Here is a 22189-nt window from a genome sequence, read left to right as displayed (position 1 = left end):
ACAATATTATTAGTCATTGATTAATAACGTCCGAGGGACGATACATGTCGAAAACGAAGAGGTGCATTTTTAGTTTACTGCTCAATGAGCTCGGCAGCATTCAAAGAAAAAGTATTTGTACACACATATTATATGTAAGCCCAGCGGAATATCATGATGAAGAGTTTACGTTTATGGACGAACCGCTGCTCTTGGAGATAAAGCAGTGATAAGGATAAGTATATCACAGTAAATAGTCAAACACATTTCGGACAATTTTGTTATTGTATAGAAATAAATAGGCGATCTATCAGACACACTAATCTTTTTTTTTTTAGATATCTAGAATAAAATGGCGCTATCAAATCTCTGCGAGCAGCATTACTATCGTATTTCGCGTGAATGGCGCACGTTCTCATAAAGAACGTGATTTAATAATTTCCCTTTCTTAGCTGTTCAAAAGGTGTTTTGTCAAATGTTAATGCCTCGTGATTAGTCCTAAGAAAAGTTCGTGTATGTGTGTGTCAGATCTCTTCTCCCTGCTTGCTTTTCCGTGTCAGTTTTTATCGACCTTTTCTTTGTTTCTTCGTTCTTAACATGCATCGTCGGCAAGTAGTCATTCGGAATGATCTTTTATGGAGAAAGTCTGAATACGGAAATGTCGGCACATTTGACGTACCTGCAATTACAAAACCGATTATGTTGACATGACAGACAGAATGCTTTGTAAATTATGAAAATATAAGTAACAATTATTAATTGCAGATCTCTTTCTCAACACACATATACAGGGTGTCTCATTTTAAATAATACATTAAGATTTCTCGAAAACTATGGTAGATACGGAAAAATGTTTTAAACAAAAGTTGTATGGTTCAGAGGGGGACATAAGAAGGTACCATTGATTTGATATAATTCAAGAGGTTTTAGCCGTCTGTTGAACAACTTGCGTAATGCTAATGCCGACTGTAACTTTCGAGCCTTGTAACTCGAAAAATACTTAATGAAAAAATATTTTATTATAGTGTTTTGAAAAGCTCTCGAGATAAGCTACAAGAAAATGTAATGAAAAATAGGGGGTCTATTTAAAAAAATCGACGTGACCACCCAAGGTCAAATCAATAGTACCTTCTTATGCCCCCCTCCGAACTATACAACTTTTGTTTGAAACATTTTCCCGTATCTACCGTAGTTTTCGAGAAATTCTTAATGCATTATTTAAAATGGGACACCCTGTAAATTGAAAATAATATTATATAATTAATAATATATAATTATAATCGTAACACGTCATTAAACTTACCACACAAGTGCCGTAATGAACATGTGCCACCAAGGCCACTACAGAAACTAAATACATAATTTCCAAATCTATGCTTGGCAAGATAAATGAGAAAACAGCGGCCACTGCGATTGGTAATAGTAACCACGGTAATATCTCGCATCTAGTATTACTCATTTGTGATACGATCAATCGACACTGCAATATAAACATCATTTAAATAAATATAATGAATAGTAATGAGAGAAACAAAAAATTACTAACACATTGAGTTAAATATATATATATATATATCTCTTACACATATATTGGAAAAAATAGTGCCGATGGCGAAGTAAATTATTCTCGGATCTTTTTCTAGAATATTGTTTGGAGAGTGCATTATCCAGAATGTGGAAATTATAAAGAACAAAACTAAAGGCACTAAAGGCCTTATAGCCTCTGGAAACGTCCGCATTTTTCCGGTCTTATCTCTATACGATCTGCAAGATAATTCAAAAGATAATTATGTTAACATATAGCTTTTTATTCAAATTTTGTTTTAAAGAAAATTAGCTCTTTAAAAAGAATTCCAAATAGAGAAATAGATAATTGAATGTAGAATACTTTATCAATACTTATTAATTATCATTAACAGAAATTTCAGAACCATTTCGTTTTTATCCAGTTTTACCAAATATTTTAGTGTAACAATAATTTTAAAAAATGTATTATTTACTACAAAGATAAAATGACACTCACTTGTATATATTCCAAATAACGACTGGTAAGTTGGACACAAGCGCACTGACATAAAATAACATTTCAAACATCATTCCCGCCGATATACCACCTGGCAATTCAAATTTCCAGGCTTCGTGTCCACCTATGCTGGTAAGTGTAAATACAATGACAGTTGCCTATAAAATCAATAAAAGGTTGATATAAATTGGCAGATCGATGAAACAATGAAAGTCAATTAGTAACGTAAAAGAAATATTATAATGAAAGTCAATTAGTAACATGAAAGAAATATTATTTTTATTAAAAATCATATTATCTGAGCAAACTTACCAGCATGGAAGCATCATATCCCCAGGGAAGAAAGAGTACACCTGTGTTATACTTCTCCCAATGACTTAGATAGAAATTAATGAATACATTCCACAGTATAAAGTACATTCGTAGCGGCGAGACACTGTGATCTGTTCTGCCAAAGACTGAATACATACACACTGTGATCAACATGGCAGTCCAACTATCTAAACCATGATCAAATAGTTCTCCTAAGGGACCGGATGTTTGTGTGCGTCTTGCCTGTTTTCCATCTATCCCATCTGCAATATAACGGTTATAAATGAAATTAAGTTATTGCTCAAGGAACTATACCTCAATAAAATTTATATACATATTTCTCTCGATAAAATTACGTCTATTATTTTCTAATCCATTGCTTAATATTTAAATTTATTATATTTTATGTAAGTTTTTTCGTGTGCCTATTCAAATGCAAAAGATAGATTTTTCATAATTTACGAAAATATTATCTTAATTATAATAATATATATGTATATTTATACATATACACTCACATACAAGGTATCCTAAAATTCGCTCAAAATACTATAGCAAGAAAGTTCTCGAAGAATTAAGTTAACATAAAAACATTAATCGTAAATTTTTATTTTAAACAATTTTTAAGATAATAAAGATATTAACATAACTAATTACAGATTACGTTTAGACGATCACCTACTTATGAACAATATTATCTAAAATGCGACTCATTAATACTCACATAGGTAAAATAGTCAATAATTAACATATAAAATATCTATATTCCAAAAACTATTGCTTAAAATAAAAATTTATGAACAATTTTTTTACTTATTTTTCCAAAAACTTTTTTGCTATATTATTTTGAGTCGCAAGTTTTGAGATACTTTGTGTGTATATGTTATATGCATATACATTCAATATATCAAGATAATAAAAACGGCTAAAAACATGATGCGCAAAATGCTGAGCATAGATGATTAACATTAGTTTATGTAACAAACATGTATATAATTATTCAGTAAAACATTGCGTTTTAACTTCACAGTCTTCCTCAGCGTTTAATTAAAATCATAAAATTTTTATCAAATACCTATGAGCATGATAGTTCCTAATATGGCTCACTTAATTTAAAAGTTTGTAAAAGACCATAACAAAATTTTTTTTCACCTTGAGATCACAATAAATATTATCACATCCAAATGGTTCACCGAAAGAGCATGATATGACTAATATTTATTGCGACCTGAAAGTGAAAAATATTTTGTTATAGTCTCTTACAAACTTTTAAATTAAGTAGGTCATATTAGGAACTATCTTGAGCATAGGTATTTACAAAAATTTTACGGTTTTAATTAAACACTGAGGAAAAACTCTGTGAAATCAAAAGGCGTATGTTCTTACTAAATAATTATATATGTTCGTTAAATAAATTAATGTTGCCCATCTAAAATAATGATTGTTTTGCTCGTATTTCTGACCGTTTTTACTTGATATATTGTGTGGCAAAGTATGAACTGGATATAATTGGTATATGTATATTTTTACACCCTTAACTCCTATATGTTAATATTAAAATTATATATCAAGCACCAAATACACGTACCAAGCGTATATGCCATAAAAATGTTAAAAGCAGCCATGGCAAAGACCCATCGTGATATTGGAGGGTATTCCGGCTTGTCGTCGCTGGACGCATAGAAGTAGTAGTCATAAATCGCAAATAGCATAAAGTTTAGCACGGTAAAAAGGAATCCCGAGAAAGTTAGTACATTTGGAGCAACCCACTTTGGACAATACTAAAACACAAGATGAAATGATTATTTTATAATAAAAATACTATATAAAGAAACCATTTTGTTCTATTATAGCTCTACGAAATACATGGATAAAAAGAAAAATCTTATTAACATAACAATTGTTTCAACACTGAAGCAGAAATTTTACCTGTACTATTTTGTTCCAAAAGGGATGCATAACATACACGCTCAGGGGACTTGTGTCCAAGGAGCTATACTGAAATCATAATATATTCAAAATGAGTAATACAGTTAAACATTGAGAGCATAAAATATTATTTCAATTATTTGAATAAGGTTTTATGTATTTTGGGAAAAATTTGATATAAAATATAAAATAATTTTACGAATAATGTATACACACGTTGTATCTTATAAAACGTGACATATTCATATATATTCATAATTTCTTGAAATCAATAATCTCTACTTATGAAAAATATATTCACTGTTAAAATCAAACCATTTACCTTGTAACTCTCGAACCCCGTGAGGTGCTCATCCGTCAGGTATTCCACCTCGAACTTCAGCTTACGATACATCTTGGAATCTCAGAAATCTTAACTACCTTACGAATCTAATGTCGTGCTCTGGGAAAAAACGTTAACCACGCGTATACGCGATGGGAGAGGCGCCGGATGACGAGCGCCAATAACGCGCGAGAGATCTCCGGTGAACTCCGGTCTTTCACGAGGAGATGCCTCTTTCCTTATTTGTACCGTACGCAAAATCGTCTATCACGTCGGCTCATCGTGGCATCGGTATTCGCGATATTTTCACAGTGAATACGAAACTCCAGCTTGGCAGCCTCCCACAATCGCGCCGATTTCTACCGGGAACGAGGCGCAAATTCGCCGCGCGTCTGACCGTCGTCGAACGACGAGTCACCGGAGTGGCGGAGTCCACCTCACCACTCCTCACGAATACTCACGATTCACGATTTACAATTACGCATGTATTACGTATGCACGCGTATCGGACGATTCCGGCACGTCGTCGCTCATTGTCACCTCGCCACCTCACGGACCACACCACCGCATACAACGAATGCGCGACGCAGCGCGACGTGCATTCCCACATTTCCTATATAAGAGAGAAGAACGCGCGCGCGCGCCGCGCGGCGCCGGCTGATCGTTCATTTGTTCCGTTCGTCCATTCTCGATCGCCCACGCGCTTGCTGTTTCAACGGTCGAGATGGAAAAGAGATATGCTTTAACAACTGAGCTTGATAATACAGAGAGTCGTGCATTTACGTGTGTAAAACAGAATAATCTACGACCGGTATTCATAAGATGAGTTCAGGGAGATGCTCTTAGCGCTATTCTGTCATTCTATCCTTGTTTTACGTCTAATAAACAACGAAGATAGAATGACAGAAGTAGCGCTAATAGCGTCTCCCTGAACGCACCAAATAGTCAGATTATAACTTTATTATATTTAAGACCGTCTCAAGTACAGTCTTAAGATGTCATAAGCCAATCCTTTGACTATAGAGGTATATAGTCAAAGAGCCAATTACAAACCGTTCAAGAAAAATTTTCAAAAATTCAAATAAGTATTTTTCTAATTGCCTTTACAAATTTAAAATCCCTTTTCACGATTAAATTAAAGTACAAACGGTAATTTAATTCAAACTGACTGACTGACTGCCAAGAACGAAAAAAAATTAGAAAATTACAGTTTTGTTATGTCGGCTTTTGGAGTCGACTGTTAACAATATTTGCTATATAGGGTGTATTTGAAATAACGTACACTAATCATACAGTGCTATTCCTAATAAAAAACTGAGTCAAAAAGTCCTGTACCATTTTGTAATTTTCGCAATAGTTAACAAGATATTAATTACTAAAAATCGCTGAATATTGGTTTTCAATAATTTTTTACTCAAATACTATCAATTTTACAGAAAAGCTGCAACAGACAAAAATCATTTATTTTCTTCTCATAAAACTCTAAGAATTTTTTCAGAATTTTTTATCAACTTTTTAGTATTGCATTTTCTTATTTTTACCAACATGAGAAAATATGGTATTAAAAAATTCTGAAAAAATTTTCATAACTTTATGAGAAGAAAATAAACAATTTTTATCTCTAACAGTTTTTCTGTAAAGTTGATAGTATTTGAGTAAAAAATTATTGAAACTAATATTAAGCGATTTTTTGTAATTAATATCTTGTTAACTATTGAGAAAATTGCAAAATGCTAAAGAACTTTTCGACTCAGTTTTTTTTTATTAAGAATAGCACTGTATGATTAATGTACGTTACTTTAGATGCATCCTGTATATGTATAAATTTTATACTTTATACATATAAAACGTTCTTGATTTGAACTAGGGATTACATAAACAAATACTGTTGAATTCTTTAGAATTAGGCTTAGATATCTAATATGAAAGATAGAAAATTTATACGTATGCATATTTGATGTAAGACAAGTATTACATGTTAATACACGCAAATCGTATGTGTAAGTCCCTGAATCGATAAAACAGACGACTTAAGGATCTTGTATAGTCAAAGTTTAGGATCCCCTTAGACACTACTTGAGACAATTTTAGAAAAAGGACTGCCTATTTCTTGCAAGGACACATTAGTGTTTTATGTAATAATTATAAGAACGCTAACAGTGGTCAGCCAATCACGAAGCGTACATGAGTGGTTCGGTTATACGAGCGGTGAACGATCTGGAGGTTCTCTAGTCCTGGTTTCATGAAGGCCGAAACAAGCTGAGAGCGGGTGTAAATTTTGACAGTTGACACCTTTGTGGTGTTCTTGACTGGTTCTTTGACGTATATCTGTATGACATGACGTAAGCCGGCACCGGCGAGACATATTCTAAACACGCTGTGTATTTTATCGATTAACCGCTCTGAAAGATGACACTGTGCTAATTTTGCTGATTGACACATACTAAGGAGCAACGACGCAAAGACCGGTATTTGTAGGCATGGGCGATGCTCTCGCTGCTGTCACTACTTGAGAAACGTCGGAAGATTATTGTACGTATTTGTACACGCATACATGCTGTGCGTTTGATATAAAAAAATCATGTTAACTCTGATTGTATTGGCAGCTCAGTCGCTCCAGAAACTCAACCATGGCCTCTGCCACGGAGCAGCAGCAGCAACAGCAACAGCAGCAGCAGCAGCAGCAACAAACAACGCTGGAGTTTTATCAGGCGATGGCCGATTTTAAGAACATGTTTCCACAGATGGATGACGATGTGATAGAGGTGAGAGAACTGTCAAGTCGACATGCCAAGTCCATTTCTACTAATTTAGATTAACTTCAATCTCGATTAACTTACTTTTTTTATCCTTTTCTAGTCCTAATTAGATGAAGATTAAAATAAGACTAAGAATATGGCTGCATTCGGTTTAGGTATTTATGCACTGTATAAGCTTCATTCTATCTTTATCATTACTATATAAGAAAGATAGAATGAAATTTACAACATCCAAATCAAACGCAGCCTAAATTAAACCAAGATTAAAGTGAATCTACATTGATATAAATACAGCTGCTTTCCTTTTAGGAGACACAGTCGACACAAGTTGACATAAGTGTCGTTCTATCTTTGTCACTCTCTGAATGTCAAGAAGGATAGAACGATGCTTGTGTCGATTTGTGTCATCAAATGGAAAGCAGCGTACATAATCTAGCTACTGTCATGTTGTTTTATTCTAGGAGTACAATTGCATTTTATTATATGTTTATTGCAGGCTGTACTGAGATCCAATCAGGGAGCTGTGGACACCACAATCGACCAATTGCTCACCATGAGTACTGACAACGAGAACGAGAAAATTAGGAGCGAGCTGGAGCAGAAGGAAGAGCTTCCAAGCACCGCAAAGTCACCCAAGAAAGACTCGAGCAAAGCAGCGTTAAGAAGCAGTGTTCAAAAATGGCAGCCTCCACTGTTGGGACCATTGCCAGACACCTTTTTAAGGCTCCCCCAGCAAATATCTGATGATGGCATCGATTTGGCATATTCGCAAGAGAATACTATGCTAGAGGACGAGAGGATCGCTATGTTTTTGCAGAACGAAGAGTTCATGGCGGAGCTTCGTTGGAATGAAGATTTCCTGTCTACATTGGAACATGGTAAAGAATTGAGGAAACCGCAAAGAAGTGCAGCTCAAGAGAGAAAATGGAACGTTTTCTTTCTCTTGTAGACTCAAAGCTGGAGAAGTGCAGCAGCCAGACCGGTCACGACGACGAGGATCTGTTTAAAGAAAGACTGAAAAATATGGGCAAACGTAAGCAATGAATTCGAAAACGATCATTTAAGTTAAAAGTTATATATTATATATATATATATGCACTTGTTATTTTTCTAACGATGAAAACCCTTGCAGTATCCCGACGTAAATTCGCGCAACTTACGAAGGTGTTCACTCGCAGTAAGAAACGCGGCGGCAGACAATTGTTACCACCGACAGCTTCTTGCGACGATCTTCTGGATCCGGAAGAATCATCCAAACCTCAATCCTAAAGAGAGATTTATATCTATACGATCCTGCTAGAATATTTACTCTTGTTTCTCGTCATCGTGAGACGGCAAATTCAACGACGTTTGCAGCTTAATTTAAATGTCATATGTCACGAAAAGAAGCATATCTATGTCGTGACTTGCGATAGACGAGATAACTACGTCAGGGTCGTGTAAGATATAAATTAATTAGCGATTCAGGTTTTTAGCTCACTTGATGGTTGACAATTAGCTGCAGAGATAATGGAATTACAAGATTTTAACTTAAAGGTGCGTCAGTGAAACAAAGACTCACCGAATAGAGTGAATATCAAGTAAAACGCTTGAAACTAATAAAAGAATTATCAAAAAACCGTATCTCGGTAATTATGCAGATATACGTAGGAATTAATTAATCTTAAAGCATTAATCAATCTTAGTGCGTTAATTAATCTTAATGTATTTTCTAGTAAAGACGCAGATCTGTTTCTGATAAATTCAGTGTGATATTTTACGATGTTGTGACGTAAAGTTTATTTTAATAGATTTTATATTTTGTTGTTGTACGTTGCTTGCGATTATCCGTATTACTATGTATTACTGCGTATTATTGCGTATAATCGTTTGAAGACTGACACAAGAAAGTTTTACAGAAATCTATCGAGCGATAATCTTGATAGAATTTTTTATCTCTGATATTGGAAAAATACTTAATTCAAATTAATAACAGTCGTCATTGTTTTACATAAGCGTGACGAGTAAAACAAATAAAATTTTTATTGTACGCAAAATACGCAATATGTTTTGCTTTCTAGCATGTACGGCTACGAAAGTAATTGATGTTGTATATATATGTTCATGTGCATCGTACGCCGATAGTGCGTCAATGTTAATTAGGCACGATAGTTTATTGAAAATTTAAAAAAGCGCAACATCGATCTGGATTGGAAAGAAAATGTGATTCTTTTAAAAATCCGATTTTCGAGAAGATGGAGGTCTGATCTGGTAAGATAAACAATTGATTCGTTAAGATAGAGATGAAAAATGGGTGAAGGTTTATGTTATATTTTCGTGAAATCTTGCATTATTCTAGATAATTTGCTAAATTCAAAATTTGAAACACTACACGAATATTAGATGCCTTCATTCATTTATTCTTTCGATTCTACTTGCGATTGCAAGTAATAATTGCACCTCTTTTAGACGTAAAACCTAGTCATTCAGTCTAGCCATTATTTATTGAACAAAGCTCTGTTATTGTAACGATATCGTGTGAATGTAGAAAATATTTATAAAAGTGATTGTAGACAGTCTAAGTAATTTACAACATGTGCTATGATGACAAACACGTATGAGAATAAATTGGAAGAGCTGGAATGAGGATTATATTTATTCAAAATTTCACTTGCATTCAAAAATTAGGGAAGAAATGGTTTTCAAGCACATTTATCTAAATCGCCGTGATTTGTGCTAACCACTTCTCTCCTAGTAATCATGAAATCGACTTGGATAACTGACCCAAGAGCACAATATCGTAATATCAAAATGAGCAGATTGTCTTGTGTTACGTATCAGGTTGCTTGAAGAACACTCTAGCACCAGAGAGACTATAGTACAACAATTGGAACTCGGCGTTTCTTTCATTGAGACGTTTGAGAGTAAGCGCCCTGGTTTGTTGAAGCTTCTCATCGCCGTGGTCGTCCTTGCGTTTGGCTGCAAGCTTTTCCTGGGCGATGTGCTGTTCAACCGTTTTGAACCAATGAAGGCCATCCAATTCAACGCTCTGATCGAGCAGTGCGTTGATGTAGGCAATACCCATGGCGAAGCCATCATCAGTGAAAGCTGCGTCAGTCTGGTTCTTCTTAAACATCTTCTCCTTATTGGATACAGAATTGTCGACGAAGCTAAGCGTTAGTGGCGGCACGATGGCGTAATCCGATGCGAACACGTCGACTAGCAACTTGAAATATTGAATACCCTCGGTGAAGTTACGTACCAGATCAGCGATGTCGTTCTCCAACCGTCTGGCTGCAGCTTGTGTCGTGGTGCTATAATTTAGTCCATGACAGAGCGATTCGAATGGCACTGTTTTCTCGATATCTGGCAGGAAAGATATTGCGTTAGAGCTGGCATGGAGACCACCGGAGCGAATCAACCGCACATAGCCGAGTGCGTTGCCGATTTGCGTGATCAGCTGACGAAATTGATCCAGATAACTCAACCCATCGGCAGTCATCCCTAGTTTCCGGATACCCTTTTGGAATTTCTCCGCTCGTTCGTATGTGTATGGAGCGGCGCCTGCTTCTCGTTGTGCTCGGACGAATCTAATGTCGCGCATCAACCGCGACTTGATGTGTTCATCGAAGAGGAACTGCGAGAAGGTGTGCAGCTTTACTCGCAGAAACTGATAAACGAAGTTTACCGTGGTGCTCATGATACCGATGCCATGGGTGCGAATTGAATTAGCGATATGCCGGATACCGATGGTGTTTAGATGTTTGTTGCCGCTGCTGTGTTCCACGAACGTTTGCGTGTTCAGATTGTACAGGTATCTACAATGAAACAATATGAATATATTGATAAATTTCTAAATACTGATTATAACATAACAAATTCTTATACTATCGTATTTAACAATTCTGGTTACCTGGAAACGAATACATGGATGTTACGCATTATCTCTAGAGCGTCCAGACCCTGTTCGAGAGTCTGCGTCGGCAGATGGTCCTGCACCGTGTCCTGTAAGTCCCCCAATCGTGTAGGGCCACTGTCGTCAAATTGTAAAACATATCGTCCAGGTAATGCTCGACAAATCTCTTTGTACAAACCATGTTTTCGGCCAAAGGCAACGACGGGACTCGTACCACCCTGCTACCGTCTTTCGCGCCAATATTAAAGGGATTCGTGGAATCCAGTTTAAGATGAGCATGTACGTGCAGCCGTAGGCTAGTCTCAATTTCGTGGCAGGCCGGTTTTAATACACTCTTCACCAGGCTCTCCCGGAGTTCCGCAATGCGTTTTACTTTCAGCTCAGCGAATTCCTGCTCGCTCATGGCGCTGTTGAAGGCGGCGAACAGATGTGTAATATGGTAAACACCGGTATTGCTGTCAACGACCGAAGAGAGATAGGCGGGGAGCATGTTCTGATGATGCAGCAGCAGCGAATAGTCGCTGTGTTCGTCGACTAGTTCGTACAACTCGGCCACGGCATCGTAACTATCCAGCAGAAATCGTAGTTTTACCACATCTTCTTCACGGAAGGTATCAGTCAGCTGAGTGGCGCACGCTAACGCGCAACGCACTATCAGTCGTCTATCTGCACTCGCTGGACCACTTATCAGCCGCATACTCAGTCCTATCAGTGATAGCGCATCTAAGCGGTCCCTGCTGTAACTTTTGTCCCTCTGAACAAGAGCCTTTCGCGCTGTCTCCAGCATAACTAGCACGTAGTAAGCTAGATATTGCAGTACTTGCGCCTGCGATTGCACTACGACCGGCCCGAGTGCGTAGAACGTCGTCTGCAGGGACTTCTGCAACTCCACGAGTCTGCAAATTAGTTGTACTGTGCCACGACTCATCGGTTTCGACAGCAAAGCGTGCAGATTCGTCACAAATGCAACAGTCTCTCGCATCTGAGACAGCAAAGCTAACAAATCCGTCAGCAGCGTACGCTTTTGTCCGATGTCTGATACCTGGAGATTGGTCCTTGTAAGGATACTCTGCATCTCCACGCACCAAGTCGTCCCTCGTTGTATCAGATTGTTCACCGTGACAGACAATCTTAGAGTTCTCGCCTGCAGAATCTTTTCACCTATTTGTGAGCTTATGGCGTTGCCAGTTTCCTTTGGCACGACGTTGCTGAGGAACTTGCTAGGCACCCACATTACATTTCCCACCAACGTGACCGCGTAGAATTTTTTATTGGCCTCCAGCACCCTTTTGATCAGCTTCTTGTCGCAAGCACCGAACAGTTTTATCACCACAGCGACGCCGACGTTGGCTCTTATCCAGTTCTTGTTCAACGCAGCACAGTCGTTGGATTTGCTCTCCACATCCGTAATCATATTTTTCAGGTAACTGATGATCTGTTCGCTCATAACTGAACCCTTATTTACATCCATCACATGCTCGATCGCCTTTAGAAACATATTCTTTCGTAGCAATTTCTCCTGCAGATCTTTGAGTAGATGATCAAACGTCTCCAGTTTTGTCTTGGTGACATTAAACTGCGATGGATTATGCATCATAGAGCGAACGTGTATCCTGTACTTCTTCCACTGATCCAATACTACTGGTTGAGCGTCGACGATCTCGTCGAGAGTTACAAGGATAACAAATAGATCTATGAAGCCTTCCAGCAATACGGGTAAATAGATTTCATGGACGGCACCGGATAGACTTGACAATTGTTGGGTGGTCAAGTGTACGACAGCTGACATTCGATTGGTAAAAACGGATAGATCTAGGAGATCCGACAATAATTTGGTCACACCAATAAGATCGTCGTCCATACACCTTTCTCCATGAGCGAAGAGCTTTGCATAAAAACTAGCAGCTTCCACTTTCAGCAATCTGATTTCTCTGCACGTTCCTGCTATCGCTGCCAGCAGCTTTGACAGAACTTTGTTCTCCATTTCCACCAAGGACAGGATGCCAATATCTTCTGTCGATTTGTAGACTAGACGTAGAGGACCTTCTATAATATACTCTAATGTTGAATCACCCTTCCAGGACTTTTCCACCAGATTCTCAAAGAACTCTCCGTACTTCCGCAGATGCATAGCACCTGCGGCCTTATAGATGCCTTCATCCTTTTTGGAGTTCCACGTCGGTGCCTCTATCATTTTTATTTATTGAAGTTGTGGTTTCGGCAATTTGTGACGATTATTAGAGGCACTCTAATTTTAGAATTTTTATGATTAATACATATGTATTATAAATTTATAAAATGATAAAAAAATTTATAAAATATGATAATTATATTAAAATTCTTTTTTTGTTTCTTTCAATAAAATTTTTGATATATATAACTTACCTTATTTATATCATATGTTTGTATTTTTTATATACAATTATGATGCGAATTTTTTATATTACTATTTTATGCATTCAAACATAAATAACTATGCCCCATATTACTTTGTTTCTATACAGTATCCAGTCCATTATTGTTCAGCTGACGCCTCTCTCACTGACATTGCCAAGACGGCTAATGTAATCAGATGGAAGCATACAATGTCCTACCATAGGTTAGCGACAGATGGCAATATTCTTGAGAATATCGACAGTCGATATTTCCCACTCAGTCGATTAAATTGTAAAACCGAAAATCTTTTAATTCTTTCTTCGTCATTAATTTATAAAATTTTCTTATTTATTATCTCAAACAAGGACTGCGAAATAACGAATAAAATCTAATTTTTCTCCGTATTGATATCTTTTTATTATATCAGTACAAGACGTTATTTTTAAACAAAAAGTGAGATAGAAATTATATGATGCCGATTTTGTTGGCGACATCGAGCGCATCATAGTCGCGCGTTAGGCGCACGTATGCCTTCTTTCTGCCGTCCGGCCTCATCAAAGTATTCACCTTTGCTACATCGACATCATAGAGCTTCTTAATCGATGCCTTGATGTGATATTTGTTGGCGTGATCGTGTACGATGAAGACTAAGGTGTTGTTATCCTCAATCTTCTTCATTGCCGCTTCCGTCGTCAATGGGAATTTTATGATGTTGAACGCGTCCATACTGAAATACAAATCACAAAGATGCAATGATTTCTCAAAAGAAATTCATACATATTTATGAAGTTTCGAGTGAATCTCATTCAAACCCTACCGATTTCTGTTCGGTACAGATTTGCGTGGGTATTTGGGATTTCTAGATGGCCTGAAAGTCTTGGGCCTGTGGAAGTGAACGGATGTTCTAATCTTCCGTACCCTAGAACCATGAACTCCCTTCAAGATCTGTAAAGTAATAAATGTGACTGTTAGATACATAATATCTGATATATCCTTGCATACAGTATATTTGTTAATTGGTCAGTACTGTGTTAAAAAGTTATTTTCACGGAAATTCAAAGAGATTCCCACACTTAAATTCATCATTGAAAAAGACGATATGTCTCTCAAGAAGAACAAGTCTAAATTGACTAAATCATGACAAAAAGATGACATAAATTTGGCCAATAATTGATCAATATGTCGTCAAATTAATATTATTTTAACTTTCTTGTTCATCTTGGGTTAAAATATTAACAAAATAAATGTTTCCATTTCAAGTACCTTCTTCTGAGCCTTGAGAGCCTTCTGAACCGGAGTCGCTGGCTTTCCACCTTTCGGGGTCTTCTTGGTGGCCTGTACATTTTTCTTGGGTTTGCTAATCAACGGCTTGCTGGCAAGCTTGAGCACAGGCTTAGCTGCAGGCTTGGCAGCTGGCTTAGCAGCAGCTGCTGGTTTGGCAGTTGCCGGCTTCTTTGCAGCCGCAGGCTTGGCTGCAGGCTTTGTCACCTTTGAGGTAGACGCTGCTGTGGCTGGTTTCTTCTCAGCCTTCTTCTCTGTCTTCTTCTCTGCAGGCTTACCTATAAAAGAAAGCGACATAGAACTGAATCAATAATCACAAACAGATACATAAAAAAGAATAAAGATATAAAGTAAATATGTTACAAAAATACAGTACTTTTGAGGCGAAATTCTCTACCTTCTGATTCTCCAGTCTATCTTTAAGCCTAATCTACACATTGTGCTTTGCTTCCTGCTGGTCGATTGTGTATCTTGAAATAAAGTGAGTTACAAAATTGAGCAAAATCACTAGAGTATTTATAATTTCATTGTGATCAATATCTAATGAATTTACTCATTTCTGTAATTTTCACATCGTTTCAAAATATACAATCGATTCTGTTTCTTTTCTCTTCTTTGCAACCATTTTATCGACAATTGTATTTGTTGTCACATGTTTTTTGTCTCTCCTGAAGTTCGTCATAGCCATTCTACAATGTGCTCTTCGTTTCCTGTTTCTTGCTGTTTTTGACGAAAAGGCAAGAGACAAACAGAGACAAACAGCAGGAAACAAAGAACACATTGTAGAATGGCTATCAATTTTCATCTTGGAAGATAAAAAACGAAGAAACAGGACAAGTGGCAAAAAGAGGTACAACACATTGTAGATTAGGCTTCATAGGTTATGGTACACGCGAATCTTACACCAATTAGTGCCGAACAAGCAATGTGGCAGGTGAGACTCGCAGACACAGTGGATAAAAAACCGGTAGATAAAACCACATGAAACATTCTTCAGAGAATTAGAGAGTTATCGTAAACAAGATGTTAAAAAACGTGCGTACGTTCGACCACATGGTCCTGGATCGCGTTCCTCGATCCCAAACTACGCGACGTTGATACGTTACGTTTGTATTAATCGATGATTTCGAAAAACGTTTTTTCAGCCTAAAAACGTGCACTCTGAAGGAAAGACAAACGTCACGAATTAGTTTCAAACCTACCTGCCTTTTCCGTGGGCTTCGGTTTCGGAGCCATTTTGCTAGAAAGGAACTTCAATTCGTGTCCGTGACGGAAATGCAAGTTCCGACTACGCTAGTCGTTGATCGACGAAAAGGAAGAGGGCGACTCCGTCCAAATTCCGGTCTCCGGATCAGTGATTTTTTTGATTAAACGAATCGTTTTGGCTACGCAATATCAGCTAAAAATATTAAGAAACTAGGTAATATTAGCTAATATTATATACAAACTATGATAATAGCTTGTGAATATATCCTAAATCAATTGCAAAAAACAAAATGATCCATAATTTGGCTTATAATGGCTATGTTATTTTACTGCAGGTCAGTGACTTTTAAACGAGTAAGTGGATTCAAACAAACTTTTGCATGAATATTTATTATTGTTTTATATTTCAATACTTGATATAATATTACTTCCTCATCAAATTTTCAAATATTAACCCAGGAAAAAGTTTCATATATATATATATATAAAATTATATATATCCTGATATTCTGCGGAAATCATCGAAGACAGATTTTGAGCAGAGCCTGCTACTAATTTTTAATTGCAGGAAGGGAACAAAGTTTGTACTATCAGACAATGTCAGTAAATTGCTGTCAAAAATATGACAAAGCCTGCTGACATGCGATGGCAGCAAATTGATGACAGAAACCGAACAGAGTTCGTTGCATAACCTGACAGCGAGTTTGTTTGCATCGCATGCTCCAACATGTTCCAATATGCTCCTACCATAGTTCTTATTCACTCCAACGCGCTTGATAAAGTGAGTAGGAGCTGTGGTAGGAGCATGTTGGAGCATGTTGGAGCTTGCGACGCAACAAACCTTACGAGCAGAGCCTGCTAAAAAAAAGGCTGCGTTCCGTTATACGCATGATGTGCGTAATGCATCATTTATCCTGGGCTGCGTTCAGGAATTATACCTAGATAACTCCAGGGTGTATTTTTGCCATAATGGATGCTTTCCATTTGATAACACAAGTCGAAACAAGTCAACACAAGTGTCATTCTTTGTCACTCTCTGAATGTCAAGAAGGACAAAATGACGCTTATGTCAATTTGTGTCGACTTGTGTTATCAAATGGAAAGCACCCAATATACGTAATGTAATAGTCTGTAGCTTAGAGTTATCTGGGCGTAATTCCTGAACGCAACCCTGCTTGTTTAACATTTGGTGAATAACAAGGATAAAAGATCCATCATGTGCATCATGCTTGAAACGGAACACAATCGTAATCTGATGGCAGATTGGCAGCAGAAACCAAGCAAGATCTATCATTTTCATCAGGGATAACTTGTTACTTGTAAGTTACAGTTACAAGTTACTTTTTGGTAATTTTAAGGGTAACTGTTCCTTTTTTTCTTTGGTAACTGTAATGGTAAGGAAGTTACATTTTTTTTTATAACGTAACGAATTTTACTTTTATCGTTACTTCGCACACGATTGGAACGCGATTTTATCAGAATTGAGACAAACAAAAAAATTAAATAACTTTTAAATTAATAAGAGAATTGTGCTCAAATTTTACACATATATACCAATAGAATAATTTATGAAATTTTTATATATTTTTTTGTATTCCCAGTAAACGAGAATGGATTAAAATGAATTAAAATTTTTTTTCTATTCGAATGCGTATTTTAAATAGCGAATACTTTTTTTTTGGATTTAATTGGATTCAATTGGATTCAATTAGATTCAATTGGATGCAATTAGATTGAAAAATTGCATTTCCTATTCAAAATTTTGAATTGAACAGTATTCACAATGCATAGAAAAAGCTGATATTATTTTTAGATTGAAAGAAATAGAGATATGCTCCATGCAATTCCTATAAATGAATAAAAATGCATTCAGGATTGAAAAGCATTTATTTTAACATTAGTGAATCTATATTTCTGAAAATCTGAATCCATTTCAGTCCACTTCAATCCATTCTCGTTTATTGGGTTGTCTTTATAGTGACTCATATATTCTTAATTAAAATAAATTTTTGCGATATTTTTACTGAATAAGAGATAAATTTATTATTATATATATCTGACATAATAATTTATTCCAGATGCATTAGTTTTCACTATTACGCCCGTATGAGCCTCCCCCATATGTCACAATGAAACACCTGCCACAGCAACCAATGTTTCCCGTTTAGTTGTGCGGAATCAATTGCGTTTTGCTCCAAACCAGTGAACGTCAGTCTGATCATATAGTCAGTCTCAAACAACAAGTATACAAAACGCAATCAGCAACATGCAATTGCAAAAATTACATTGACACATGTATGGAGAAAGAGAGCCTGTTCTTATTGTTTCATTAAACGCTCCAATTAAAAAAAGAACGATGTTGGAAACGCGCTCCGCGACTTACAAAATGATGAAAGAAGAAGCCCATGATGAACGGCAGGTAGGAATTATCGTTCGAATTAATTTTTGACGCTTGAGTAATCGAATATGCCTTTCTTTGGCCCATTTTTACTAATGTAAATTAAATTCAATCTCGCGATTTTTACTTTTCATTTTTCTAATACTTGTAACTAGAAGAAGGCAAAAAGTAATCTGATAAAAAATGTTTCTTATATAATTATATAAAAAATTAATATATTTTATATATACAATTATATATAATTATATATGAAATATGTCCATTTATATAATATTTTTTCCTAAAATAAAGGAGGGAAGTTAAACCAAGGTTGAAGTTAATCTATATTGTAGTAATCTACTTTTTCTATCACTGTAAATTAACTTTAATCTTGATTTTACTTTCTTCTAATTCTAAGAACTAAAAAAGACTAAAAAGTAAATTAAATCGAGATTGAAATTTATCTATATTGATACTTTCTAAAATTTTTAGAGTGACTTACTCTGAAGAGTGAAATCTCACTTTAAAAGATTGAAAATTGAACCATTCTTTTTCAAGACTGATTCAATTTTTACTAGAGTAAAATTCTTTAAAAAATTTAGTGAGTAGAAATGGCTCATAATTGTAGATTAATTTTAATCTTGATTATTAATTTATTCTTTATCTTTTTCTAATCCTTAGGAGAAAATAACAGTTAAATTAAATCGGAATTAAATTCAATTTTTATAAGTAAAAATAGACTGTGATCTTTGCTGACAGATAAACGATTGGCCACCACCATTCTCATCTGAAATCACACCATACAACGAGAATGATTTCGGCACTTTGATCAGACGGACCTGCGAGAACAAGAATTTGACTCTCCGAATCTCCAAGGTGATCGTCATAGGCGACGTCGCCGTCGGCAAAACATCATTAGTGAATCGGTAATAATTGATCGGTAAACCTCTATCGTTTAGTACAACTTTGTAAAAATTGATTATTCTTTACGGAGTCAATTTGATGGCTTTTCCGCGACCTGAAAACTTGAACAATAAGACGAATGATCACTTTGCGCAGCTTCTGCCACAGGCTCTTCGACAACAATTACAAGGCCACTATTGGCGTGGATTTCGAGGTGGAGAGATTCGACGTCCTTGGCGTGCCTTTCCATTTGCAAATGTAATAAATTTAAATTGACAAGCGTGTTTAGAAATATTTACACTGACAGAATGATTTTTATGAAATATTAAAAAAATTATCTAGATACAGATCTAAAAATAATTTTATCGGACCTTCAAAATAATTATGTTGAAAACTCATGTAATGCTGCAACAAATTTTGACATTCAAGCAATCAGCTTGAGCATCCTCCGCAATTATTTTGATAATTTAACAAACTTATTTTCAGATTAGTACCTAGATAAATTTTTAGATATCTTAGCTAAATTTTAAGATATTTTAGCAAAATTATTCTTTCCGCGCAAGCGTGAATTGTATGTAATATATAAGTAATTTGAGATGCCACTTGCAGATGGGATACCGCGGGTCAGGAAAGATTCAAGTGCATAGCGGCGTCTTATTATCGCAGTGCTAATGGTAAATTCCTTCTTAATTCTCTGCATAATTTCATCTAGCTGTCTTGTAATTCTTACGCATGTTATTTCATTTTAGTAATCATGGTCGTTTTCGACTTGGGAAACCTGATGTCGCTGATGCATTGCCAGCAATGGTTAAATGAGGCAAGTTGCAGCAATGTTGGTCTTCATCATATTTTTCTAGTCGGCACTAAAAAAGATTTGTTAGTAAGTATTGATAATATCATAGGCTGGTATTCTTATATATGTAAGACCGTATTAAGTAATGTTTTAAGATGCTTATGTTGTGATTGGTTTATATAAATTGGTCTTAAGATATATTATAACTTAAGACAGAATAACTTATTGATCTTAAAAGACTGTTGTAACTTTATGACAATCTTAAAAGATCTATAAATATAAAAATTGACTATGAATATACTGTCTTTTATTAATCGCTTTTTCTTTTGGGAAACGGTAGTCTCATCCAGTATACGAAATAATCGAAAAACGGGCAGTTGAAGCGGCGAAAAGAATGCGAGCGGAATATTGGGCGGTCTCGTCGAGAACTGGTAATGGGGTGTCCGAATTGTTTACGAGGGTCGCCGCGCTCTCCTTTCACGCAATGGTCCTGCGGGAGATACAGAGCTTGAAGCTCGAGCCGATCAACATCGGTTCGGCGACGATAAGTGAGTAGAAATCTCGAATCTATCACGCCGACACGGTAAAATAGATGTAGTTTGATAAGCGTAAAGTAACGACAAATTATTCATTGCACTTTTTCTCCAGCTTTGAAAAGACACTCGAAGACCGAGACAAAGCGACAGAGAATGCCAAAGTGCTCCAAATGCCCGACGTGACGGTGAAATTTGATAAATGGTTAAATTCAGGGAGAATGCTATCGCGCCTCATTCTATACTCCCCAGCAAACAAGCTGATACTAATTAAGGACCAGTCGATTCATAGTGTTCTTATATTTAAGATTGTCTTAAATACAGTTTTAAGATGTTATAAGCCAATCGCGAATAGGACATTTAATACGATCTTGAAATAAGAATGGACTATAAATACTGGTTTAAGTTTGTTTTTTATTCCTGCACTAAAACTCTGTTTCTTTTGTTCAGATATTAAATACATATCTATTTTATTTTTTAAGTATTTAAAAAAATATTTCAAAAGTGTATACTAGTTCAGGTATAGAAAACAGATTTATTATTTGTCATTTTGTTTAGGAAGCATACCGTCAACGCTATTATGTCACTTTATCTTTATCATTTATTAGACGTGGAACAACTGAACAAAAAGCTAATATTAAAATAAATAACATCTTGTTTTACGTCTAGTGAACAATTAAGACAGAACGACAACAGCATTGACACTGTGCTTCCCAAACGTACCGTAAACAAAATACGATAAGATAAGAAATAAGGTAAATAAAAACGGTCATTTAAATAACTAACATACGCTTGCAATTAATTAATAAAAATTAATGGACACTAGATGTGGGTTTTAATTCTTTTGCTTTTTGCAGCCGAAAAGAAATCGCTTGAATTTCGCGCGTCGACCGTGCGCTTCCGAGCGTCGCCGCTCGCAGCGTCGTTGTCGGCTAATGCGCGCTCATTTTTATCAACCATTCTGCAGTTTTTCGCTCGGAAGAATGATAGCGAAAAAAGGACAATGGTGATACTGCCGACCTTCGTCGATCGTGGTCGATCGCATCGGAACACGCCGGATTGCTTACGCGACGTTTGTACGCGTCGTTCAGCGTCGTCGTCCTAAATTGTGAAAGTTGGATCCTCGAATTAGTGCATATTCGGTGAAAACGACGCAGCTTCTGTCACGTGGTTGTCGCTATTAGTGACAGGAGTAAGCTTTCGTTTACCTCAACTAATTTGATCGGCCATTCGAAGGTAAATTTTGAACCACATTCCGACAGGTGATAAAGTGGTGGGGATGACGACCCGTCGAAGGAGTTTAAGGATTCGATGGGGAGAGGCTATGAATTACATGATCATTTAAGAAGTTCATGATCACGCGACGATTATACGAATTTTGCGATCTCCGCAAAAAAACGCGGATAATTTTTTTTAATATAGTACGCGCGCTTGGTGTATTTTAAATTTAATTAAAATGTAATTATGTCCATTTGCTTTGATTCCAAGATTTGATAATTCC

General features: G+C 36.2%; 5 protein-coding genes across 5 annotated transcripts; 2 read left to right on the top strand and 3 right to left on the bottom strand.

Moving 5' to 3' along the window:
- Window positions 1-7: 7 nt before the first annotated feature.
- LOC108725687 (ethanolaminephosphotransferase 1) lies at window positions 8-5164 on the bottom strand. The gene is made up of 8 exons (XM_018452867.1): window positions 4566-5164; window positions 4244-4312; window positions 3903-4095; window positions 2315-2577; window positions 2003-2160; window positions 1563-1743; window positions 1283-1459; window positions 8-658 (listed from the first exon to the last, which is right to left on the bottom strand). Exons 1-8 carry the CDS (start codon window positions 4635-4637, stop codon window positions 596-598), a joined length of 1176 nt encoding a protein of 391 aa, XP_018308369.1. The 5' UTR covers window positions 4638-5164; the 3' UTR covers window positions 8-595.
- Window positions 5165-7052: 1888 nt separating this feature from the next.
- Window positions 7053-9946, top strand: LOC108725702 (CUE domain-containing protein 1). Its single transcript, XM_018452885.1, has 5 exons — window positions 7053-7097; window positions 7172-7330; window positions 7821-8202; window positions 8274-8357; window positions 8457-9946. Exons 1-5 carry the CDS (start codon window positions 7053-7055, stop codon window positions 8591-8593), a joined length of 807 nt encoding a protein of 268 aa, XP_018308387.1. The 3' UTR covers window positions 8594-9946.
- Window positions 9421-13630, bottom strand: SWIP (strumpellin and WASH-interacting protein). The gene is given in 4 exon segments (XM_018452882.1): window positions 9421-11121; window positions 11217-11310; window positions 11313-13467; window positions 13605-13630. Coding segments are annotated over 3 exon segments (3183 nt in total). The 5' UTR covers window positions 13414-13467; window positions 13605-13630; the 3' UTR covers window positions 9421-10133.
- Window positions 13631-13994: 364 nt separating this feature from the next.
- RpL23A (ribosomal protein L23A) lies at window positions 13995-16164 on the bottom strand. The gene is made up of 4 exons (XM_018452887.1): window positions 16079-16164; window positions 14859-15154; window positions 14413-14540; window positions 13995-14322 (listed from the first exon to the last, which is right to left on the bottom strand). Exons 1-4 carry the CDS (start codon window positions 16110-16112, stop codon window positions 14061-14063), a joined length of 720 nt encoding a protein of 239 aa, XP_018308389.1. The 5' UTR covers window positions 16113-16164; the 3' UTR covers window positions 13995-14060.
- A 58-nt stretch (window positions 16165-16222) lies between these two features.
- Window positions 16223-20934, top strand: LOC108725701 (RAS oncogene family member RabX5). Its single transcript, XM_018452884.1, has 11 exons — window positions 16223-16296; window positions 16418-16436; window positions 16651-16760; window positions 17284-17401; window positions 18161-18501; window positions 19219-19385; window positions 19519-19620; window positions 19972-20036; window positions 20112-20242; window positions 20496-20703; window positions 20804-20934. Exons 5-11 carry the CDS (start codon window positions 18376-18378, stop codon window positions 20872-20874), a joined length of 870 nt encoding a protein of 289 aa, XP_018308386.1. The 5' UTR covers window positions 16223-16296; window positions 16418-16436; window positions 16651-16760; window positions 17284-17401; window positions 18161-18375; the 3' UTR covers window positions 20875-20934.
- The last annotated feature ends 1255 nt before the right edge of the window (window positions 20935-22189 follow it).

Source organism: Mycetomoellerius zeteki, unplaced genomic scaffold, assembly GCF_001594055.1.
Source record: "Mycetomoellerius zeteki isolate Tzet28-1 unplaced genomic scaffold, Tzet1.0 scaffold355, whole genome shotgun sequence".
Classification (NCBI taxonomy): Eukaryota; Metazoa; Arthropoda; class Insecta; order Hymenoptera; family Formicidae; genus Mycetomoellerius; species Mycetomoellerius zeteki.
This window is presented reverse-complemented; position numbering and strand designations above follow the sequence as displayed.